The 18,806-nt window shown below is 37.6% G+C and overlaps 1 protein-coding gene across 3 annotated transcripts; it reads right to left on the minus strand.

The window, feature by feature from the left end:
- Window positions 1–1,634: 1,634 nt before the first annotated feature.
- Window positions 1,635–18,536, minus strand: ARPP19 (cAMP regulated phosphoprotein 19). 3 transcript variants are annotated; one of them, XM_046653259.1, is made up of 4 exons: window positions 18,470–18,536; window positions 18,189–18,243; window positions 8,341–8,463; window positions 1,635–3,383 (listed from the first exon to the last, which is right to left on the minus strand). In XM_046653259.1, the coding sequence occupies exons 2-4, from the start codon at window positions 18,231–18,233 to the stop codon at window positions 3,213–3,215; spliced, it is 339 nt and encodes a 112-aa protein (XP_046509215.1). In that variant the 5' UTR covers window positions 18,234–18,243; window positions 18,470–18,536; the 3' UTR covers window positions 1,635–3,212. The 3 variants fall into 3 exon arrangements, with proteins under 3 accessions (XP_046509215.1, XP_046509214.1, XP_046509213.1); XM_046653258.1 differs by lacking the exon at window positions 18,470–18,536 and having other exon boundaries at window positions 18,189–18,333; XM_046653257.1 differs by lacking the exons at window positions 18,189–18,243; window positions 18,470–18,536 and adding an exon at window positions 8,536–8,751.
- Window positions 18,537–18,806: the final 270 nt, after the last annotated feature.

Genomic DNA, 18,806 nt, shown 5'->3' on the forward strand with positions numbered 1-18,806 from the left:
CGTATAGACTACCTGCCTCTGGATCACCAAACAAGTTTAGAGCACAATTTAAGTAGAGATTACATTTTGGCTTTGATAAAATTTCACTAATTGGGATCAAGAAAGAATATATGTCTAATTTAGTAAAAAGTATAAATAAAAATTCAGAGGTATAATTTCATTACATCAAGTAAAAAGAGCAACTAATTCCAACTGTTGAAGTAATAACAAGTAGAGACCTTACCAGGCCTGCCTTGATGAACAGTTAAGACTTATTTTTAGGTCAACAAAACAAGAGTATTGAATAACTTGTAAATAGACTGCAAACGTGCTCCTTCTAGCTCATCAAAAACAATCCAACAATCCTTATTATCCCAACATGCCAAGAACTTTCCTTGTTTTAGTTAGATGTAGCCTTTAAAAATGAAATGTTTCTTAAAACTGTACTATCACAGTAGGAGCTATGGAACATGAAACATCAGATAATTTATTCTGGACTTCAGCCAATTTTCATGAAATATGTTTTACCTCGAACTTCAGTTTACCCCGACATTAACTGATAATAAACGGGACACTGATTAAAATTAGCCATTTCTCAAACCACAACTCTGAAATCATAGAAATGGATGATTAAGCTCATCTGGTTAAACTCTTCATTCAAGCACTGGTAAAACACGGCCTGCAAATACGTCTTAAATAAACTGAGCTTTGAGACAGAACAGAAAAGTTTAAACCTCTCTATCCTGAGCACCAAAAATGGAGGCTAAGCGATTATACCTACAAATCCTTAGTGACAGGTCTTTCCTAATGGAAAATCCTGAGATTTTAAGCACTGTGAACTTACAGAAGGCAGGTTGGTGTAATGAGGAAATTTACTTTTAATAAAAAGACAATCAATATTTTATTTTGGGCACTTATTCAGTATTTCACAGATCCTCAACAAGTTTTGAGGTAGGTTAAATATTAGCATTGTATTTTACAAACTAAAACTCAGAGGTTACAGCACTTGTCGCAAACCACAATAGGAGTCCTATTATGGTTTAAGTCCAAGAATAACATGGTCTCTGATCTTTCAGATTTATCTTGTCTGATGTGTGAATTTAATGGTGATAGCTTGCAAATATTCATTAAAAAAAGACTAGATATTACAGAAATTCTACTTTGGGGTATTTTGTAATTCTTAAATCAATCCTACAATGATTATACAATATTGTGGAATAACCTACTTGTTCCCATTACAAATATATTTATATATGTAAGTGATCCTTAAAATTACAAATTAGCACATTACTGATTCTGTTGCTTTTTCGCCTTTTGGGGTGGGTGGAGCAGGAAAACAATCAGCAAGCTTTCCTCAGAGTGCTAGGCAGCCTTTAAGTGCAGGTGCCATATTCAAGGCACCGTCTATGATGATCTGGGGTCACAGGAAAGCAGGTATACAAATGGAGCCAAGATCCAGAAAAGATGCCTGGATCCACACGAGGGGAGGCCCTGCGCGAGTCAAAGATGAAGAGGAAAATACTATCATCTCAGGCTACTGATCCTCATTATCATGCTACAGCCTTACAACAACTTATGGGAATAGCTCCTAAAAGAGCAGCAAATTTGTCCCCATAAAGTCTGTTACAGTTCTTACTAACTAGATAAACCACAAGTAAAATGAAATTGATATTTTATTAAAGTGACATCTACAGAAGCAAAATATCTAAATATTTTAATATGACTATGTTCCACCTATTATGTAAATTAATTGTCACAGGCAAATTCACTTAGCTCATTATAATTCAAATTATTTACCAGAATTCAGCTCATCCTGACATAGGTTCCTGGGCCAGTCTTCTCAAGTATTTGTTTAATTATAAAGTTCCTTTTATTTAAACAACTGTCAAATATTAGTAATAATACAGGATTAAGAGTAGTTAACAGCTGAGAAATTATAAGGAAAACATCGTTATAAAACACAGCATTCAGCAGAGCAAATTTCAAGAGTAAGGATACAGACACCTATGCTTCTGAATAGACTGAACAGCACAGCCCAACAGGATTTGAGTGAAAGAAGCAAGAAAAAAAGGAGGGAGGGGCCACCGGAGGCAGAATATCGAAGCCTTTTATTCTAGTGTCCCCAAAATTTGACTCAAGTAAAAAGTTTCTACATTAAAAAAGTTTATATAAATTACATGGATTGCAATTTTCATAAAAGTCAAAACGAAATGTTCTGCATAGGACAAAAGATATGCCTAAGCAACATATCATATTTGCACAAGGCCACTGAATGTCATGGGTATTAGTAACAAATGAAAAAGCTTGTCTATGGCAGACTGAACAAAGATTTCTGTTTGGTATTCTATAAGCCCAAGATGGTAAACTACTCTTACTATACAAAAGCTCTAATGACACACAGAGTTTTGTGGAGGAGCTCTTGTGCTTCTGGTTGGCACAGCATCTACTTTTTAACATGTGAAATTAATACAGACGTTTATGAGAGGTTGTGCAAAACTACTGTATTTACAAAAATGGCACAAAAGTGAATTTAACAGTCGATGCACATGCACACTTCATTCACATCTTCAACAACAAAAGGTATTCTAACATTATAGAACTGAATAAGAATACTAGCTTCAACGGCAGCTGTTAAGCACTAGGGTCACAGAAGATACACCAGAATGGGCAAATATTGCCCAAGTAAAATTCTATTGTTAAAGCTGAAACAGGTTTAAGGCCATTCAAGTTCAAGCACAGAAACACAAATCATTTGGAGCCCCAACTATTTGTGTTCAAAATGTGACCTTTCTTCCAACTTGTGGTCTTAAACTTCTGTTTTACAAAATCCAAAAGGAAAATACAGAAGAAATCAATACAAGAGAGGTTATATTAAATAAGAATAACATACAAAGCTGTAATTAAGATGAACTAAGGAAAGCCAAAACATTAGAAGTGTAAAATTTGCTTGTTACTTGTTAGAACCAGTCCTACACTAGGAGTTAGGTAATATACACAATTATTTTCAAGTAGATTACTTAATGTTGCTCTAACATGTTTTCATCAGTGCACTGTTCAACTAATCAAAACTTCTACACGTGTATATTCCCTTACAACAGCAGCACACACTACCGCTACCTGCAAAGCTGTCACTCTCAAATGACTCAGTGAATGAAAGGAAATAAAAAGCGGAGAAGTAACATATGAAGGAGAAACAATGGGAATTACAAGATTCATGCAGTTCGGCTCTTTCATCAGCCAGCCAGCTTGCTAGCAACAAGGGATGGTTTCCGTTGAGGAAGGTCCTGTGGAGTGGGAATGTGGTCGCCAGTGACCTCTGTCTTATCTGGAGCTGCAGTGGGAAGTTGCTTGTTCTTCATTTTTGCTTTAGCCATGTTGTAATCCCCAGAATCGAAATATTTTTGCTGGAAATTAAAAAAAAAAAAAAAAAAGAAATCAGACTAGAGTTTGACATCAACTTCCTCATCAATCTATCTGGGAATGAACAGTCCTGGACTTAAAAAGTAAAATGCAAACCTTTTACTAATGAAAAAATCAGGCTGAAATTCTTGCTGAAATGATTTTGAAAAACACATAATTCACCAACTTGCATTTAGAATGTGCCACCCACTTTCAATCAAGCTTTCATTTATTAAAACTATTATTTATAGTTGCTGCTACTCTGTCATCTAGGACAAACATTTCTGCAAGGATTTAAATCATTTATTTGAATGAGAGCAGTTCACTAGAATCAAAATTAAGGTTACGATATAAATGCTAGGGTAATGAGAGAAATAAACTCATTACAAATCATCACTTAAAATGCACATCCCTATCCTACACCTCCATCATTTTCCACTTAAGACACTGAATAAGTACAACCATTGCTTTTTTTTTTTTTGAAGGGATGGACAAGGTAACAACCATACCCTTTATCATTAAAATAGAAATTGTGATGAGAGCTAAAGATCAACCTTAATATTGCCAATCTACATGAGTAATCTGTTCCAGAGTAAAAACAAATGAATTTGCCTGGGTTCTGACTTCCACCTATCACGTTTAGCCAACCTTCACTGAAAGTGCCTGCTATACCTGAGGCACTGTGTGAATCCTGGAGAGAGACACAAAGATGAAGAGTCAGGTAAATCAACCATTATACTGTTTTAAGTAGAGGAAGTGTCATGGGACCTCAAAAGAGGGGAACCTCTGTCTAGGGTAGGCAAGAGGGAATAATCCAGAAATGAGATGAGGCCCTGGACAAAGGGTGAAGGGGAGAAAACTATAAATATTCTCTTTGAGACTTCAGGGATACCTCACGTGGTAAATGAAGTCGCTGGAAACTCAGAGATTTGTACAAAATTGTTGAGTGGCCTGGGAAAAGGTCTCATCAGCTGCCTCCCACCAGGAACTATTCTTTGATAAGTCAGATCTGGCCTAAGGCCAAAGGGTCTAACATTACAAATAGCTTTTCCTGCGTCACTGTTCATGTAACACATTGAACAGTAACAAGGAAACTTGGACCAGGCCCTTCTAAGGCTTGCTGCAGCTTCATTTCTGCATGTTTTAAAATGAGTATAGTGAAAACGAAATCTCAGAACTTCTGATGCACCGCATTATATTAGAGAGCTACTTCTGAAGTTTAATAGCCTCTAGAGAACAAAGCAGGCTGCCAAATACTTTACTGGGTCAAACGCACAAACAGAAATTTAACACACTACAAATTTTAGGTGGATTTTTCCCAATGTAATAAAGTCAGTTTCCAATGATACCTATTTTATAGTAAGCAAAAGTTCATCATAAGGGGATCTCACTTAATTGTAGATTAGGCTACTCTGCTTGGGGAAAAGGAATTAAATTTATTTAGCGTGGCTAGAAACAAAACTAAAATCAATGCTTAATAATTTTAACTGTTCCAAGGATGGGGTGAACATTACTGCCTGTCACATTGGGACAGATACAGTCTAAGAAGGCAGTATTAGCTGTCTTAAAGAATTTTTAAATTTTGAGTTTTTAAGTGAAAATCTTTAAAAATTAACAAAACAGTCTGCATTATCTGGATGGCATTCTTCTAAAAGCCTCCTCCCACCCAAATCTAGGGGCCACACTTACATCAGTGTTTATAATTACACTGACACTAAGTGATCACCTAAAGTGACAATATTTAACTTTTAAAGCCATGCTTCTTAAAACTGGACCCCCAGTTTTCTCGGGACTTCACAAACTTGACAAATATAAAAAAACATGGGCCAGACTGCTTCTTGATATCTTTCCCAGTTTTGACAGTCCACACGTCACTGTGTACATGTTATATTGTTAAAAGCCTAAAAGAGGTATCATAATAACATTACCAACTACAGTAAAAGAGAAATGGACCTGACATAAATAATATCTAACCAACCCTCTCAAATGAAGAAGAAACTATTTAAAGATACTACGGTAGCTTGCCAGCTTGCTATTATGACAGAGGAAAACTAAAACCCAGGACCCTGTAACCTAGACATCTTAAAAAAAAACAAAACTCTTTTAACATAGTAAGAAATGATACAACTGAATATAAGATTTCATTTCCCTAACATAAAAGTGCTTATTCATTGATATTTTTGGTAAAAACAGAATCATTCAAAAGCTCCCTTCTCAAATTCTATATAATTGTTTCTTGATTCAAGCGGCATTTTCTCATTGGCAACTCCAAGATACTTAAAATGTAAAAAATGGTTGAAGCAAGAGGAAATTAGAGACAACAGCCCAAATGTTGGAAGAAAGCCTGTTAGCATAAATTACGCTACTGATGAGCAAAGGAGAAAACCTTTGTAAACACTAAAAGTTAAATCCCAAATCCCAACAATAATAGTCAAAGACAACAATATAATTTATTTCATAACTAAAACCACACCTGATGGGACATTCCGAAAATGAGAGTCAGTACAAATACATTCTACATACCTAGATTTGTAATGAACATGCTTCTCATTTTGCTTTTCCAATTTATCCCCTATATTATGGTCTTCATATGCTTTTAGATGATCACACAATATTCTATTTTGTTGACTTATCACAATTTATTTAACTATTTCTCTGCTACTGAATAGTGGTGCTGCTTCTAATTATAGTTAAACTACAAAGAATATCTTCAAACTTGAGACTTCTTCCTTATATTGAATTATACTTAGATGAATTCACAAGAGATTATTCATTCAAAGAATATGAACATTTTTATAAATCTTGATCCATATCCCTTTCCAAAATGAGAGTAGTAATTTTAAATGCTACACATAGCAAAGAGCATATTAGCAATATTGAACTTCAACCTCACCAGTGGGTATTATTTTAAATATTTTAATTTAGGTGAGTGTATATAATATGGTATGATTGTTCTAATTTACATTTCACTGATGTCTATCAAGATATTTTTCTCTGTGTTTAATAACCATATTTCCTCCGTCAAAATCCTTTATCTAGGGGGCTGGCCCCATGGCCAAGTGCTTAACTTCACACACTCCACTTTAGTGGCCCAGGGTTTCGCCAGTTCAGATCCTGGGCATGGACCTAGCACCACTCATCAGGCCATGCTGAGGCAGCGCCCCACATAGCAGAACTAGAAGGACCCACAACTAGAATATACAACTACATACTGGGGGACTTTGGGCAGAAAGTAAAAAGAACACTGGCAACAGATGTTAGTTCGGGTGCCAATTAAAAAAAAAAAAAAATCCTTTCTCTGGGGCAGCTTAATGTTTTTCCTGTATACTTTAAAGAGCCTTACAAATTTTTTTTTTTACTATCAGTTTTGTATTAGTTTTCCCAGTGAATTACTTCTCACAGGACAGAGGTTTTACATTTTTATATATTGGTATAATTCTTCCTTGTCATCCTATTATTTCAAAGCTGTGACTGTTATTCTTTCATGTAAAATAAAAAAAATATTCTATTATTTTGCCACTTTAAAAAATAATTTGTTAAACTAAATAATTTGTTAAAATATTCTTTTGGTAGAAAGACAAATAGTGTATGATCTCTCTTATATGTGGAATCTAAAAACATCAAACTCATAGAAACAGAGGAGAGGAGTGCTTGCTAGGGGCTGAGGGTTAGGGAAAATGGGGAGATGTTGGTGAAACGGTACAGACTTCCAATTATAAGATGACTAAGTTCCAGGGATCTAACACATAGAATGGTGACTATAGTTAACAATATTGAATTGTATACTTGAAAAGTGCTATGAGTAGGGCTTTAATATAACAACAGAACGGTAATTATGTAAAAGATGCGTTAACTAACCTTATTGTGGCAATATGTACATGTATCAAATCACCACATTGTACACCCTAAATTTATGCAATGTCGTATCTCACTAACACTGGAAAAAATGTTGTTTTGAAATTTGGTTTATTTGAGGAAATAATCCAAACATAACCACAGCTAATATACACACGTAAACACACACACACACACACACAGACATGTTTTTGTAAGCAAGCAGCAGATACCAGTATATGTAAGGTATTTATTTAAGGACAAACATGACTTGGCATCTGATTCAATAAATAATTCTCTTCCGTAAGTAGTATTTTATCCTTCCCTGCTCCTTCTACGGTTAATAACTCAAATGTGCTTAAACCGAAGATAGAGCCTTTTAATTTTTTATAAACAAAGGAAGGGGTTAGAACAGAAAATCTAAGGAACATGTAGCATTATCTCAATTCAAAACTCATTATTGAGAAATAATGGTTTCTACCTCACAAAGTATGGTAATAAGATTCTGAAAAAATGTTTTCAATAAACTACTAAAATTACAATATATAAATTGTATTAGAGTAACTCTCTGTGAAATGTATTATGTAAAGGAGATAGTAAGCTATGCTTTTATAAGTGATTATTTCATCCAAATAAAAAGTATTTTAAGCTTTTGGATATTGTGTGGAAATCACCTTTAAAACAGGTAAAAGTTAAAAAATATGGGCAGAAGGATGAGTACCAACTTCTGGATAGTGGTTGCTTTTGGAGAAGAGAGAAAGGGTATATACACATACACTTAAGGTAGGTTTCAACTATATCTACATTTTCTTTCTTACAAAGATAAAACTGAAGTCAATGTGGCAAAGTATTAACACATTAAATCTGGGTGGTGAGGACATGGGTTCTGTTATATTATTATCTGCACCTTTCTAAACGCTTAAAATCGTTTATAGTTAAAAGTGATAGAGCTGTAGATTCTCATCCTACCTATTTACAGAATGAACAGTATAAAACATTGGAAAAAACATTTCACACATATATACAGGGTAAGGGACAGAGCTAGACACGCAGATACCCATTTCACAATCACTACTGGCACAGTGAGTTCACAGGCTTAAACGCTGAAGATTACACCTGAGAACTTACCCCTTTCTGCAGTCGTTTCCTTAAGAAATCTGAACCTCCAGGCTTTTGTCCCAGATGAGGATACCTTGCTTTTAATTTTGCTTCTTCAGCTTTCTCTGGACTAGTCACCTTATCTTCCATTTCCTGAAATAATTTTTAAATAAATTACTTCTCTATTACAATTCAGTAATTTAAAATAATTCACCTTTTTGATACCTGGATTCTGACTTTAGTTGTCAAATGCCCAATAACGCAGCATCTGATTAAGAAATCTAGCACAGAAGCTTTTAAAACATCTCTATCTTGTTTTTCAAATGATCCATGTGATAGTTCTATTATAGCTGTGATGCATGTGTAACACCCCACACACTGGATAAAAATATCAAGACAGCTCAGCTCTGAAGTCTTGCTTGCCATTACTTTCCAGTTATGTATAACACATTTATAGTCAGTCACCTTCTATGGAACTATCAGTTCTTTGCCTATATTTAGAGAACTGTCTTAACACTGTTAAAATACAAAAGATTTGAGTTCCTGTTTAGCCAAAATCACGGGCGACTGGAAGCTCCTGAGATTCTTTAATGGAAATTAACAGCAGCTTACTTTCCCACACATTTTCCCTTAATAACTCAATAAAGAAGACCTTGATATTTGTAAAGGAGAGAAACATTTTCATCAATCTTCACATCTGTGTATATTATTGCCTAATTTCCCCCCCATATTTAATGACACTGTTCATGCCAAAGATTCCATTCTTTAATGTAGCAAAAATGTATTTTATTTATTTATTTTTTTGGGTGAGGAAGACTGGCCCTGAGTTAACATCTGTGCCAATCTTCCTCTATTTTGTATGTGGGATGCTGCTACAGCATGGCTTCATGAATGTGGGTAGGTCTGCGCCCAGGACCCGAACCCCCTATCCCTGGGCCACTGAAGCAGAGCATGTGTACTTAACCACTACACCACCTGGTCGGCCCCAAAAAATGTATTTTCTGACCAAGGACTGTCAGTATATTAAGGCTATTCACTTTTAATACTAGTCTTGATATACAGACTACTTTCTTCCCAAGTTACACATTTTTAGAGAAGCAGTGTTTACCACTTTATGGCAAGTACTGCAGAAGAAAGAATAAGGAAAACAGAGCTGCCCCGACAGAGAAGACTGGGCAACGGCAAGATGCACTTTCTGGCTAATGGACACATTTCTGCATACAGCTCAGCAAAATCACATCCTCCGCAGATCTCGATTCTTCCAGGTTATTAATGAATAGTCAAAAAGCAAGACTGTTAAATCCATAAATGCCAAGCCCACCATTCTCGTACAGCAAGTAATCATTTATCAATTTAGGAACTGGAGAAACAACCTCACATTAAGTTTTGTATATATTTTCCTCAAATTATATTCATACATGTTTTATAATCAGCTTTATTCACCTTACATATTGTCAATATCTCCTTCATCTTGAATAGCTTCCTCATGTGTAATTACATCTTCTCATTTTCATCTTGGAGGATTTTGAGAATAAAAGCTGCTGCTGTCAAATATACTTCTCCTAAGGGGCTTCTTTTATGTGTATGCTCCCTTCTGCTTCAAATGTTTTACTTTCCTCCTTTATGCTGCAGTTTCACGCATCTATTTTGACTTTCAGTCTTTTTACAGTGGTCACATCATTCATTCATTGATGTACACAAAATTCAACTATGTGTGCTCAGCCAGAGATAGAGACTCTAAACAGCAGCAGGGATTCTGCCAGTCATTCCACTCAAGAAGGGTACGCCCCAGGGAGAGCTCAAGGGTAAGGTGTGTGATGCAAACCTGCTGTTCCCATGATGGTCTCAATCCCTGGGTATCTTTGAGAATGTAAGCATATCAACATACTGTTTATCATTCCAGTGTTTAAATATTCAGCGCCTACAACACAAGTCTACTACCTCAGCTGGCAATCAGCCCAGCCATCTGTTCAAACACTAAACAAAAAAGTGACTAATTGACCTACTGAGAACTGATGGGGCAGTCTCCAATTCGTTGGATTTTTTCAAGGATGAACTTAGTTATATGTAATTTTTGCCTTACTAACTTTAGAACCTAACCCCATATAAAATATGACTACATTGTACTGATCACAAAAGCTGGAGAAAGAATATAAATTTGAGGTTACCAGTTTAGTGTAAGAAGGGGGGCTGGGTCACGGCAGTTTCTTCTCTGGGGCTCAGCCTTCCCAGGAGGCATCTACTGTAGCTCCAGGGCAATCACAGCGCTGCAACTCAGAAGTGGAACTGGGAGGAGGGATCTACTCTTGGTTCCCCTGCACAGCTGTTTTTTAAATTGGTTGACATTACATTTGAAAGTGGGTTGAAAAGGAATCCAACCTGATTACAGCCTTTCAGTTCCAGCACTTTCAAATTAGAGTGTTAACTGAGTCCCGCATTTCCACTAAAACCATCTAGCTTTCTTGGGCCAGGAAATGAGGGCTCTCCACTTCTTCCCGTGTTTGATTTGAATCATCAGTTCTCTGTATCTAAGAGAGATTCCTGAAAATTTCTGGTATAGTAGTAACAACTTTCCGTAATTTGCAGTGTTTCTTCAGGTTTCCCCCATTTTATATATGAGGGGGGAAAATTGTACACAATATACCATCTTAGCTGGCATCCTCTTATTTTCTTAATACGGAATACATTTATATATTTATATATAATATTAAGCATGCTCAATTAAGCTAAAATAGTTTACTACAGAAAACTTTTGGGCAAAATAGCAACCACAGGTGAAAATATCATTTAGGTTTAGAATGGATTTACCTGTGTCCTAGAAAAACAAATCAATTCTTGAACTCTCTTGCTGAATACATGGCACAATGGCAAGTACTTGCCAGTTGCAAATTTGTAGCTGGATTCAGAATTTCAGCTGCATATGACACCAAAAGGGGGAAAAATATGACCAAAGCTATATTTTTTAAATATAGTTAAATATCATCAAGATGTCAATAATACTTCTCATGGATCACACAAACATTCTTAAGCTTCTGCACATGTAGACAGTTCAAGGACCTTACTGATAAGTTCAAATGCTTGGCTGTTTACCAACATTCTGACGCAGCCACAGATTTGCCTGTGGAGTGAAGTATAAATAACACATCAGGTGGCAGACTCTGTCCATTGGCATTCAGCCCACACTTACCCTTCTCTAAACACTCCCCTGAATCACTACAGTTAGAAGCCTGAAACACACTTCCCAGACTCAATTCCATTAGGTTCTGCCAATGGCACCTACAGCACATCGAAAGGCACGGGAAAAAGAACCCATTCTGTTCCTGGTGATGCCACCAACAATGTGCAGACAGCTGCAGGCCCTGTGAGCTGCTGTAGAGGGGCACAGAGCAGCTACAGGAGAGTCGGGGTAGAGGACAATGGGCTCGGAACAGTGCTCACTCTGGCAGGGTCAACAGCTGTCTGCAATCCCTCACCTCTGAAAACATCATCTTCCCTCTTTTGCTCCTCTATCCTTTCTAATAATTTGTAATCTAATTCTCTAAATCACATCCTTTTCTGTTTGAAATACCCAAAGTGGTTTCTATTTTCCAGACAAGACACTGAATGATAAAATCAGGAAAATAAGCAATTTATCCCTATAGCCATGTTAAGAAATATAAAAGGGGACACAGAATTTGGTGTGATTGCATGTTTCTGGACATCCTTCAGAGGAATTCCTAAACATTTATTTCAGCTAGAATGAAAATAAATCCCAAAAAATGTTTGAGATATAGAATAATAAACAAAGCAATTAGTATACATGCATGTATTCTGACAAACAAGTCACTTTTCTAATTTTTCCCCCAGCTTTATTGAGATGTAAGTGACATATCACTTTTCTAATTTTAATGTCTTAAATGTGAGGTTAAAAATGGACAGAACAAAAATACTATATAAAAGTATAGTATTTTTAGAGTTTAAGTGTTCTATGGTTCTGTATCATTTAGAAAAGAGTTTATGATAATTTTACATTTTCTTCAGTTATGGATGCATCACAAAATTTCATGGGGAATCAATAAAATAACAGAAATAAAGTACACAACTTCTAAACTAATACTGGAGGTAAAATGGAAGAAGAAAAGAAAATTCGAAAAAAAAAAGAGGGAGGATGGCAAGAAAGGAAAAAAAAAAAATTAAGACCAAAAAGAAGCAAAATGTAAGATGGTAGAAACAAATCTCACTATGTCAATAACCACAACAAACATAAATGGACTGATAAACTGTCCATCCAAATCTAGCGGCTGGATTTAAAATAAAATCTAGCTACTTCCTGAGTACAAAAAAAAATCTAAGTATAAGTACATAGTTGAAAGTAACGATATGGAAAAACAAAACCAACACAGCAGGCAAATGCTCACAGAAACAAAGCTAGTGCACCTATACTAGTCTCAGATAACACAGACTTTGAGGCCAAAGCATTATTAGGGATGCAGAGGATCTAAATAGTCACGCCTCTAATAAAAAAGCCTCAAAATATATAAAGCAAAAACTAACAATTACAGGGAGCAACTGACAAGTCTATTCAAAATAGATTTTGACACACCTTCCTCAATTATTGATGAAAAAGACAAAGTAGTCAAGATATTTGATTTTAATTCTGCACCTAACAATTAGGAAATGCATATTCTTCTAAAGCACAAATAGAAAAATTGACTAAATACTAGGCCATAAAGCAAGTCTTAACCATTTTCATCCAGACCACCATCTATAAATGCAATGCATTAGGTTAAAGGTCAAAAAAAATTTATATATCCCTGTCATTTGGAAATTAAAATACATTACTAAATAATTCATGATTATTTAAGTAATCATGGGAATAAAAAAAATACTTGGAACTCACTGATAACGAAAATTCTACATATACCAAGCTTGTGGGATACAAGTGTCCCTTAAGGGCTTATATTAGAGATGAAAACTAAAACTCAATGAGCTATGCATCTAACTTAAGAAGTCAGACAAAGAACGGAACCCAAAGAGAATAGAAAAAAATAAAAAGCAGAAATTAATGAACAGAAAACAAAGAAACAATGGAGAGGATCAACAAAGGCGGGAAATGACAACCAAGAAGAAAGTATTTTTAAAAATTTAAATCTGGTTTTGAAATTTTATTCTCCAAGAAGCCTTTGTATTATACAGCAATTTTACTACTTTTTAGAAATAGATGCTGGAATGTGAGTGGATTCATTTAGCTGAGTGGTTCCTATGCTGGTAATAACTTGGGGGAGGGGACAGAAGAAGCATCATTAGAATTCTGGAACTTGGGGCTGGCCCCGTGGCCGAGTGGTTAAGTTCTAGCGCTCTGCTTCGGTGACCCAGGGTTTCCCCAGTTCAAATCCTGGGCGCGGACACAGCACTGCTCATTAAGCCACGCTGAGGGAGCATCCCACATGCCACAACTGGAAGGACCCACAACTAAAAATACACAACTATGTACCAGGGGGCTTTGGGAGAAAAGAAAATCCTGAAAAAAAAAAAAAAGAATTCTGGAACTTCTAACTACAGTCTACAAACTGGGTAGGCAGAAACCCAGGCTATCTTAACAGAGATATACGCTTATGATGTACAAGAAAACCTTGAATACTGTATTGTAAATGACAGTTATCCTCTTGACAGGTTCACATGCCCCAAAATTATCTTCGTTGTATACTCTATTCCTAGCACAGGGTCTAACATTTGCTAATGTTAGGTACTTGCATTTTTGTGAACTATTCTATTGAAATACATTAGATATTCTTTCTGTAAGTAAGTGGGGTACAAGGTAAGAAATACATACATATAAAAAATACATTTAAATAATTAAGGATTATTTTGTAGTCTGTCATACACTGATAATAAGTCTGAATGATTGATACCACTTTTAAGCCGTCAGCAGAGAAGTTACACAGCAACATCAGCAATAAAAGTCTGACCACTCTAAGCAAATTCTCCTCTATCTGCTCAGCAATATGTTCATTGATGCATTGATGAGTAAGTGGAAAAGATTAATGAAAGCCAACAAATCCTTTGGGATATTGCCAGGAAGGTACCACTTCTATCAAGCTCCAGGGAAAAATACTGTAGCCTTAGTAAGTCCTTGTTGCTTGCCCAGTGCGTGGCATTGAAAGGGTGTTCAATAAGTCTAGTGAAGGAACAAATACTCGAACTGTTTCAATAAAGGTAAGAAACTTTAACACCTGGTAGTTTCACCATCAGCTTACCTTTGAAATATTTCATGTTATAGTACTTACTGTTGTACAGCAAACTGTTAAGATAGCAAGGAGAAACATTTTGAAACTTTTCTGAGGGTTTACCTCTAGATTGCTCCGAACTAAACTAGCACATTGTGCGCTGAATTGAAAACTCTCTTTAGCCTTTTAGTTACCAAAGGTAGTGTCAAAACAGCCCGAGAAAACGCCAATATTAACCCGAATTTTTTAAAATCTGGGAAAAATGGGAAAGCAATTTACATGCATTCTTTACTAATGATATATGGAAGTAATATTTCTCTTCCTTTTCTACCACTCACAAAAGCACTAAGCATATCTTTTAAACTGACAGAAATATTTTAGTTGAGAGCTCTGCTGGAGTTAGTCTCCTCCAAGACATCTTACTAACTCAATTTGATGACTCTTCTAATAAAATCTCTAGAAAACCTGCTATTGAGATCTTTTAAAAAAAAAATTTAACAGCCATCTATATACAAAAATATAAACATACACATGCCTGTATTGTCATTCAGCTTTCCTACCACTACCATGGTCTACTCCTCTCTGTAAGTGCAGTACTAGCTGTGCCGTTTGTATTGGAATAGTTCTTTGGCAATGGTTTTAACCAAAAAGTTCCAAGAAAAATTCATTCAACCAACATTCTCTGAACAACGCCAGGCAGGATGCTAGGTGCTATGAGAGAAAAGATGAATAAAAGAGGTCCCTGAGCTTAAGATACTCACAACGAAAATAGAATTATCTGTTTTATGTGTCCACAGGCCTCTTCTCACCCCCAGGACCAAAGTGCGTGCTTGTCTTAGTTTAGTGCTATTCAAACTGGAATTCACAGATGATAGATCCGTGAGGCCTCTGTCAAAAATTTTTCAACGTTTTGTTTTCACTTAAGTGATAATCTAATAGAAAAATATAAGCATATTCTAGGGTATCTGAATTGCCATATCTAATTAGTGCTATGTGATTTCTGTGTCTGAGCTCTCATTTATGACAGAGACTCAGCAGTACTACTCCAAATGTCCAGGATAATGAGAAAACAGAGCTGAATTTAAAATGTAAACGACCTATCTACAACTCTAGAGTTAAATGACCACATAGCTTACTTTTAAAAAGGAAAACTGAGTCATCAAACGGCCTGGGGGGGATAACTTGCCATACTCAAAAAGCTCCTGCACTTTAACAACTGCTATCATATTCTCAATACGTTGGAAATTTAGTTTCAGCAAAATAACATGCCACACTGAATTAATAATTTAGACTGGTTTTATTTGTTATTTAATTTGTTTTAGTTTTTAAGAGCGGTATAAAAGAGATAGGAATATTCACTTATTTTTATGTTTGCACTTGTTTAATTAATATTCCAATAAAAAACAGTAGTCTAGGGGCTGGCCCAGGGCTCATGGGTTCATACCCCCAGTGTGGACCCACATCACTCATCAAGCCATGCTGTGGTGGTGTCCCACGTACAAAATAAACGATGACTGGCACAAACGTTAGCTCAGCAACAATCTTCCTCAACCAAAAAGAAGAAGACTGGCAACAGATGTTAGCTCAGGGCCAATCTTCTTCACCAAAAAAAACCCCCCAAAAATCAAAAACCAATCTATATAATAAATATTAAAAAAAAAAAAAGTGGTCTAAACAGCTTTCTTCTCTTAACAAGGGTGCACATGCTACTCGGGTAGAGAAATAGTAACTTAGCTCTTAACTTCATTCAGGGCTCATCTCTTTAGCTTAATTTTTCAGAGGCAACAGACTAACGTACCACAAAACCGTAAAAGTATTTTAGCTGAATACTTTGGCTTTAATTGAAAGGTCAATTGGGTATACAGACAATAACTCAACTTTTTAGGTCATCTAACTATTATTCCAAATAGAAGAAACAGGTGATTTGGCCCATAGGTACACAATAGTGACTCTGCACATTTTCCTCATGTTTAGGGATGGTATCCATGCTACAGGCACTTAACATCTACAGCCAATCCTTAATTCAAGAAGGGACATTATATTACTAACACACTTTGGTATTAATGACAGCAGCCCTAAAACCAAAGGACCTGAATTAAACTTTTAATAGACAAAATGTTCCAGATATCCTTAACATTAGGAGATTGTTAATTAGGCTGTTCCAAGTAAAACCATTTACACTGTAGAAATCAACAGTTTACACTTTGGCAACATACTAACAAATCTCATAAAAGAAAATTACATAGCACACTATATTGTAGATCAGAAGTCAAACCTGAGATTGATCTCAGTGTTGAAAAGACAGCATAGGCATGAGTTTGTTGTTTTTCTGGGTTCCTCAGTTTCAAGCAATAATGAACACCACGATAAATAGTTGACAACAAATGATATTTAATATTATGGTAAAGACTATAATTCTTAAACTATATATATTTTTTGCCCCAAAAGTTCACTTTTTTGCAGAGTGTGAAAAATATCCAACATAGTTTTCATTGGAATATTCCCGAATAATGCGGTAACATGGCCTATTATTTATGTTATTGCTTTTTTTCCCAGTCACTTTACAAGTAATACTATAATAGAACCATCCAACTCAGGAAAAGTTAACAAGGTTAAGAACATATGGAAAGGGTTTAGAACACTAATCAAACTTCCAACCTCACAAGCACCATGGGTGCAACATTAAGCAGAAGCCCTTACAAAATCCAAGCATTAGACCAAATCCTGTTTATAATGATCCCGTCTTGACTTTTTAAGAGAAAGCGTTGGTAACTCTCCATAAACAATTTAGGAAACAAGATATCATGGACCTGTGTACTTTGCAGGCCAGCCACAAGTACCCAGGAGGGTAGGGTAGTTATGGTGGAAAGGACAAGCACTAGCCTAGATAAAACCTAAGGCCTTTATATTCGTAATTTGAATCACACTGATTCATGGGCATATTCCCTACATCAGAAAGACATTACAAGTCAGTTTACAAAATATTTCTATGTTTCCACGAAAAACCTGATCAACTAAGTTGGTAAAAATGTTTCAATTCCGACCTTTCGATTTTTAATCAAGTACCATATGCGAATCCCAGCCGCTCCCTTTTCTGAGCACACACTGCACTAAATGTTGTCAATCACCCACGTCCTTGAAGCCTCAAAGGCACCACACGAAGCAAGTACTGTTATTCTTGTTTCACAGAGGAGGAGACTGGAGCCTAGAGAGCTCATAAGTGACCAGGGTTACATGGCTAAGAAGGACTGGAAGTGAAATTGCAACCTAGGTCCCGCCTCACTGCCCCAACCCGAGACACCGCCCCTGGAGTACAGCACGCAGACAATACAAGCAGCTGGAGAGTTCGTTCGTACAGGGAGAAATCAAACTTCCTAACAGAGAGGAGCCCACAGGAAACCTTAGGGTCCACGCATAAGGACTGAGTCCTCGGCTTTTACGTATGTTTAAGCGGTTCAGGGAAGACGCGACACCACGGAGCGTTCGATAACGCACGTTTCAGGAAGGACGTGGACACCGTTCAGCCCGCCACCACGCTGGCGCCAAGCCCCAGGGCTCGTGCGGGAGGCCGCGGCGCACCGGCACCAGCAGAGGCCGCCCGCCAGGCCCGGCCCGCGGCGCGACGGCGCTCAGCCTCCCGGCTCCCCGGGCCCGGGGCCCGCGCCCACTCACCTTCTGCTCCTCCGCGGAGGCTGCCTCGGGGACTTCCGCGGACATACTGCTCCCTCTGCAGACGAGACGCCGGGGAAAGATGCGATTACCGGGGGCCGAGGCCGCCCGGCCGCCTCAGGCCCGCCAGCCCCCGCCCTCCGAGCGCCCGCCCGGGCCGCCTCCGCCCGCGAAAACGGCCCCCGCCTTGTGACGACACGGAGTCTGCCGACGCTCGGCGGGCGGCGACAGCGACCCGCCGCCGCCGCCGCCGGCCGCCCCTCCCGCGCCGCGCCCCTGCCTACCTTCCCCCGCTTCTCCGGCTCCGCGACGCCGAAGCACTTCCTTTTTTCCTTCAAAGGTCGCGGCTCGCGCCTCACCTCACATCCGTCTGCCGAGTGCTTCCTGGGAATTGTAGTTTCTAAATGGAGCCGCCCTCTCCCCGCCCTCTTCTGGTCCCTTCTGTTCCAGGAGCTTTATTTCCCCTTCCCCCTAGTCGCCTGGGCCCGCTCCTCGATCTGCAGCCACGCAGGCTTCCTTTTGGGCGCTTCAAAGCTCTGTGCTGCTCCCCTCCACAGGTCTCTTCCCCCCTCTGCTTCGCCTGCTTAACCCTGATCATCTTTCACAACCCCAATCCTCTGT

The sequence above is a fragment of the Equus quagga genome, chromosome 2 (genome assembly GCF_021613505.1).
Source record: "Equus quagga isolate Etosha38 chromosome 2, UCLA_HA_Equagga_1.0, whole genome shotgun sequence".
NCBI lineage: Eukaryota > Metazoa > Chordata > Mammalia > Perissodactyla > Equidae > Equus > Equus quagga.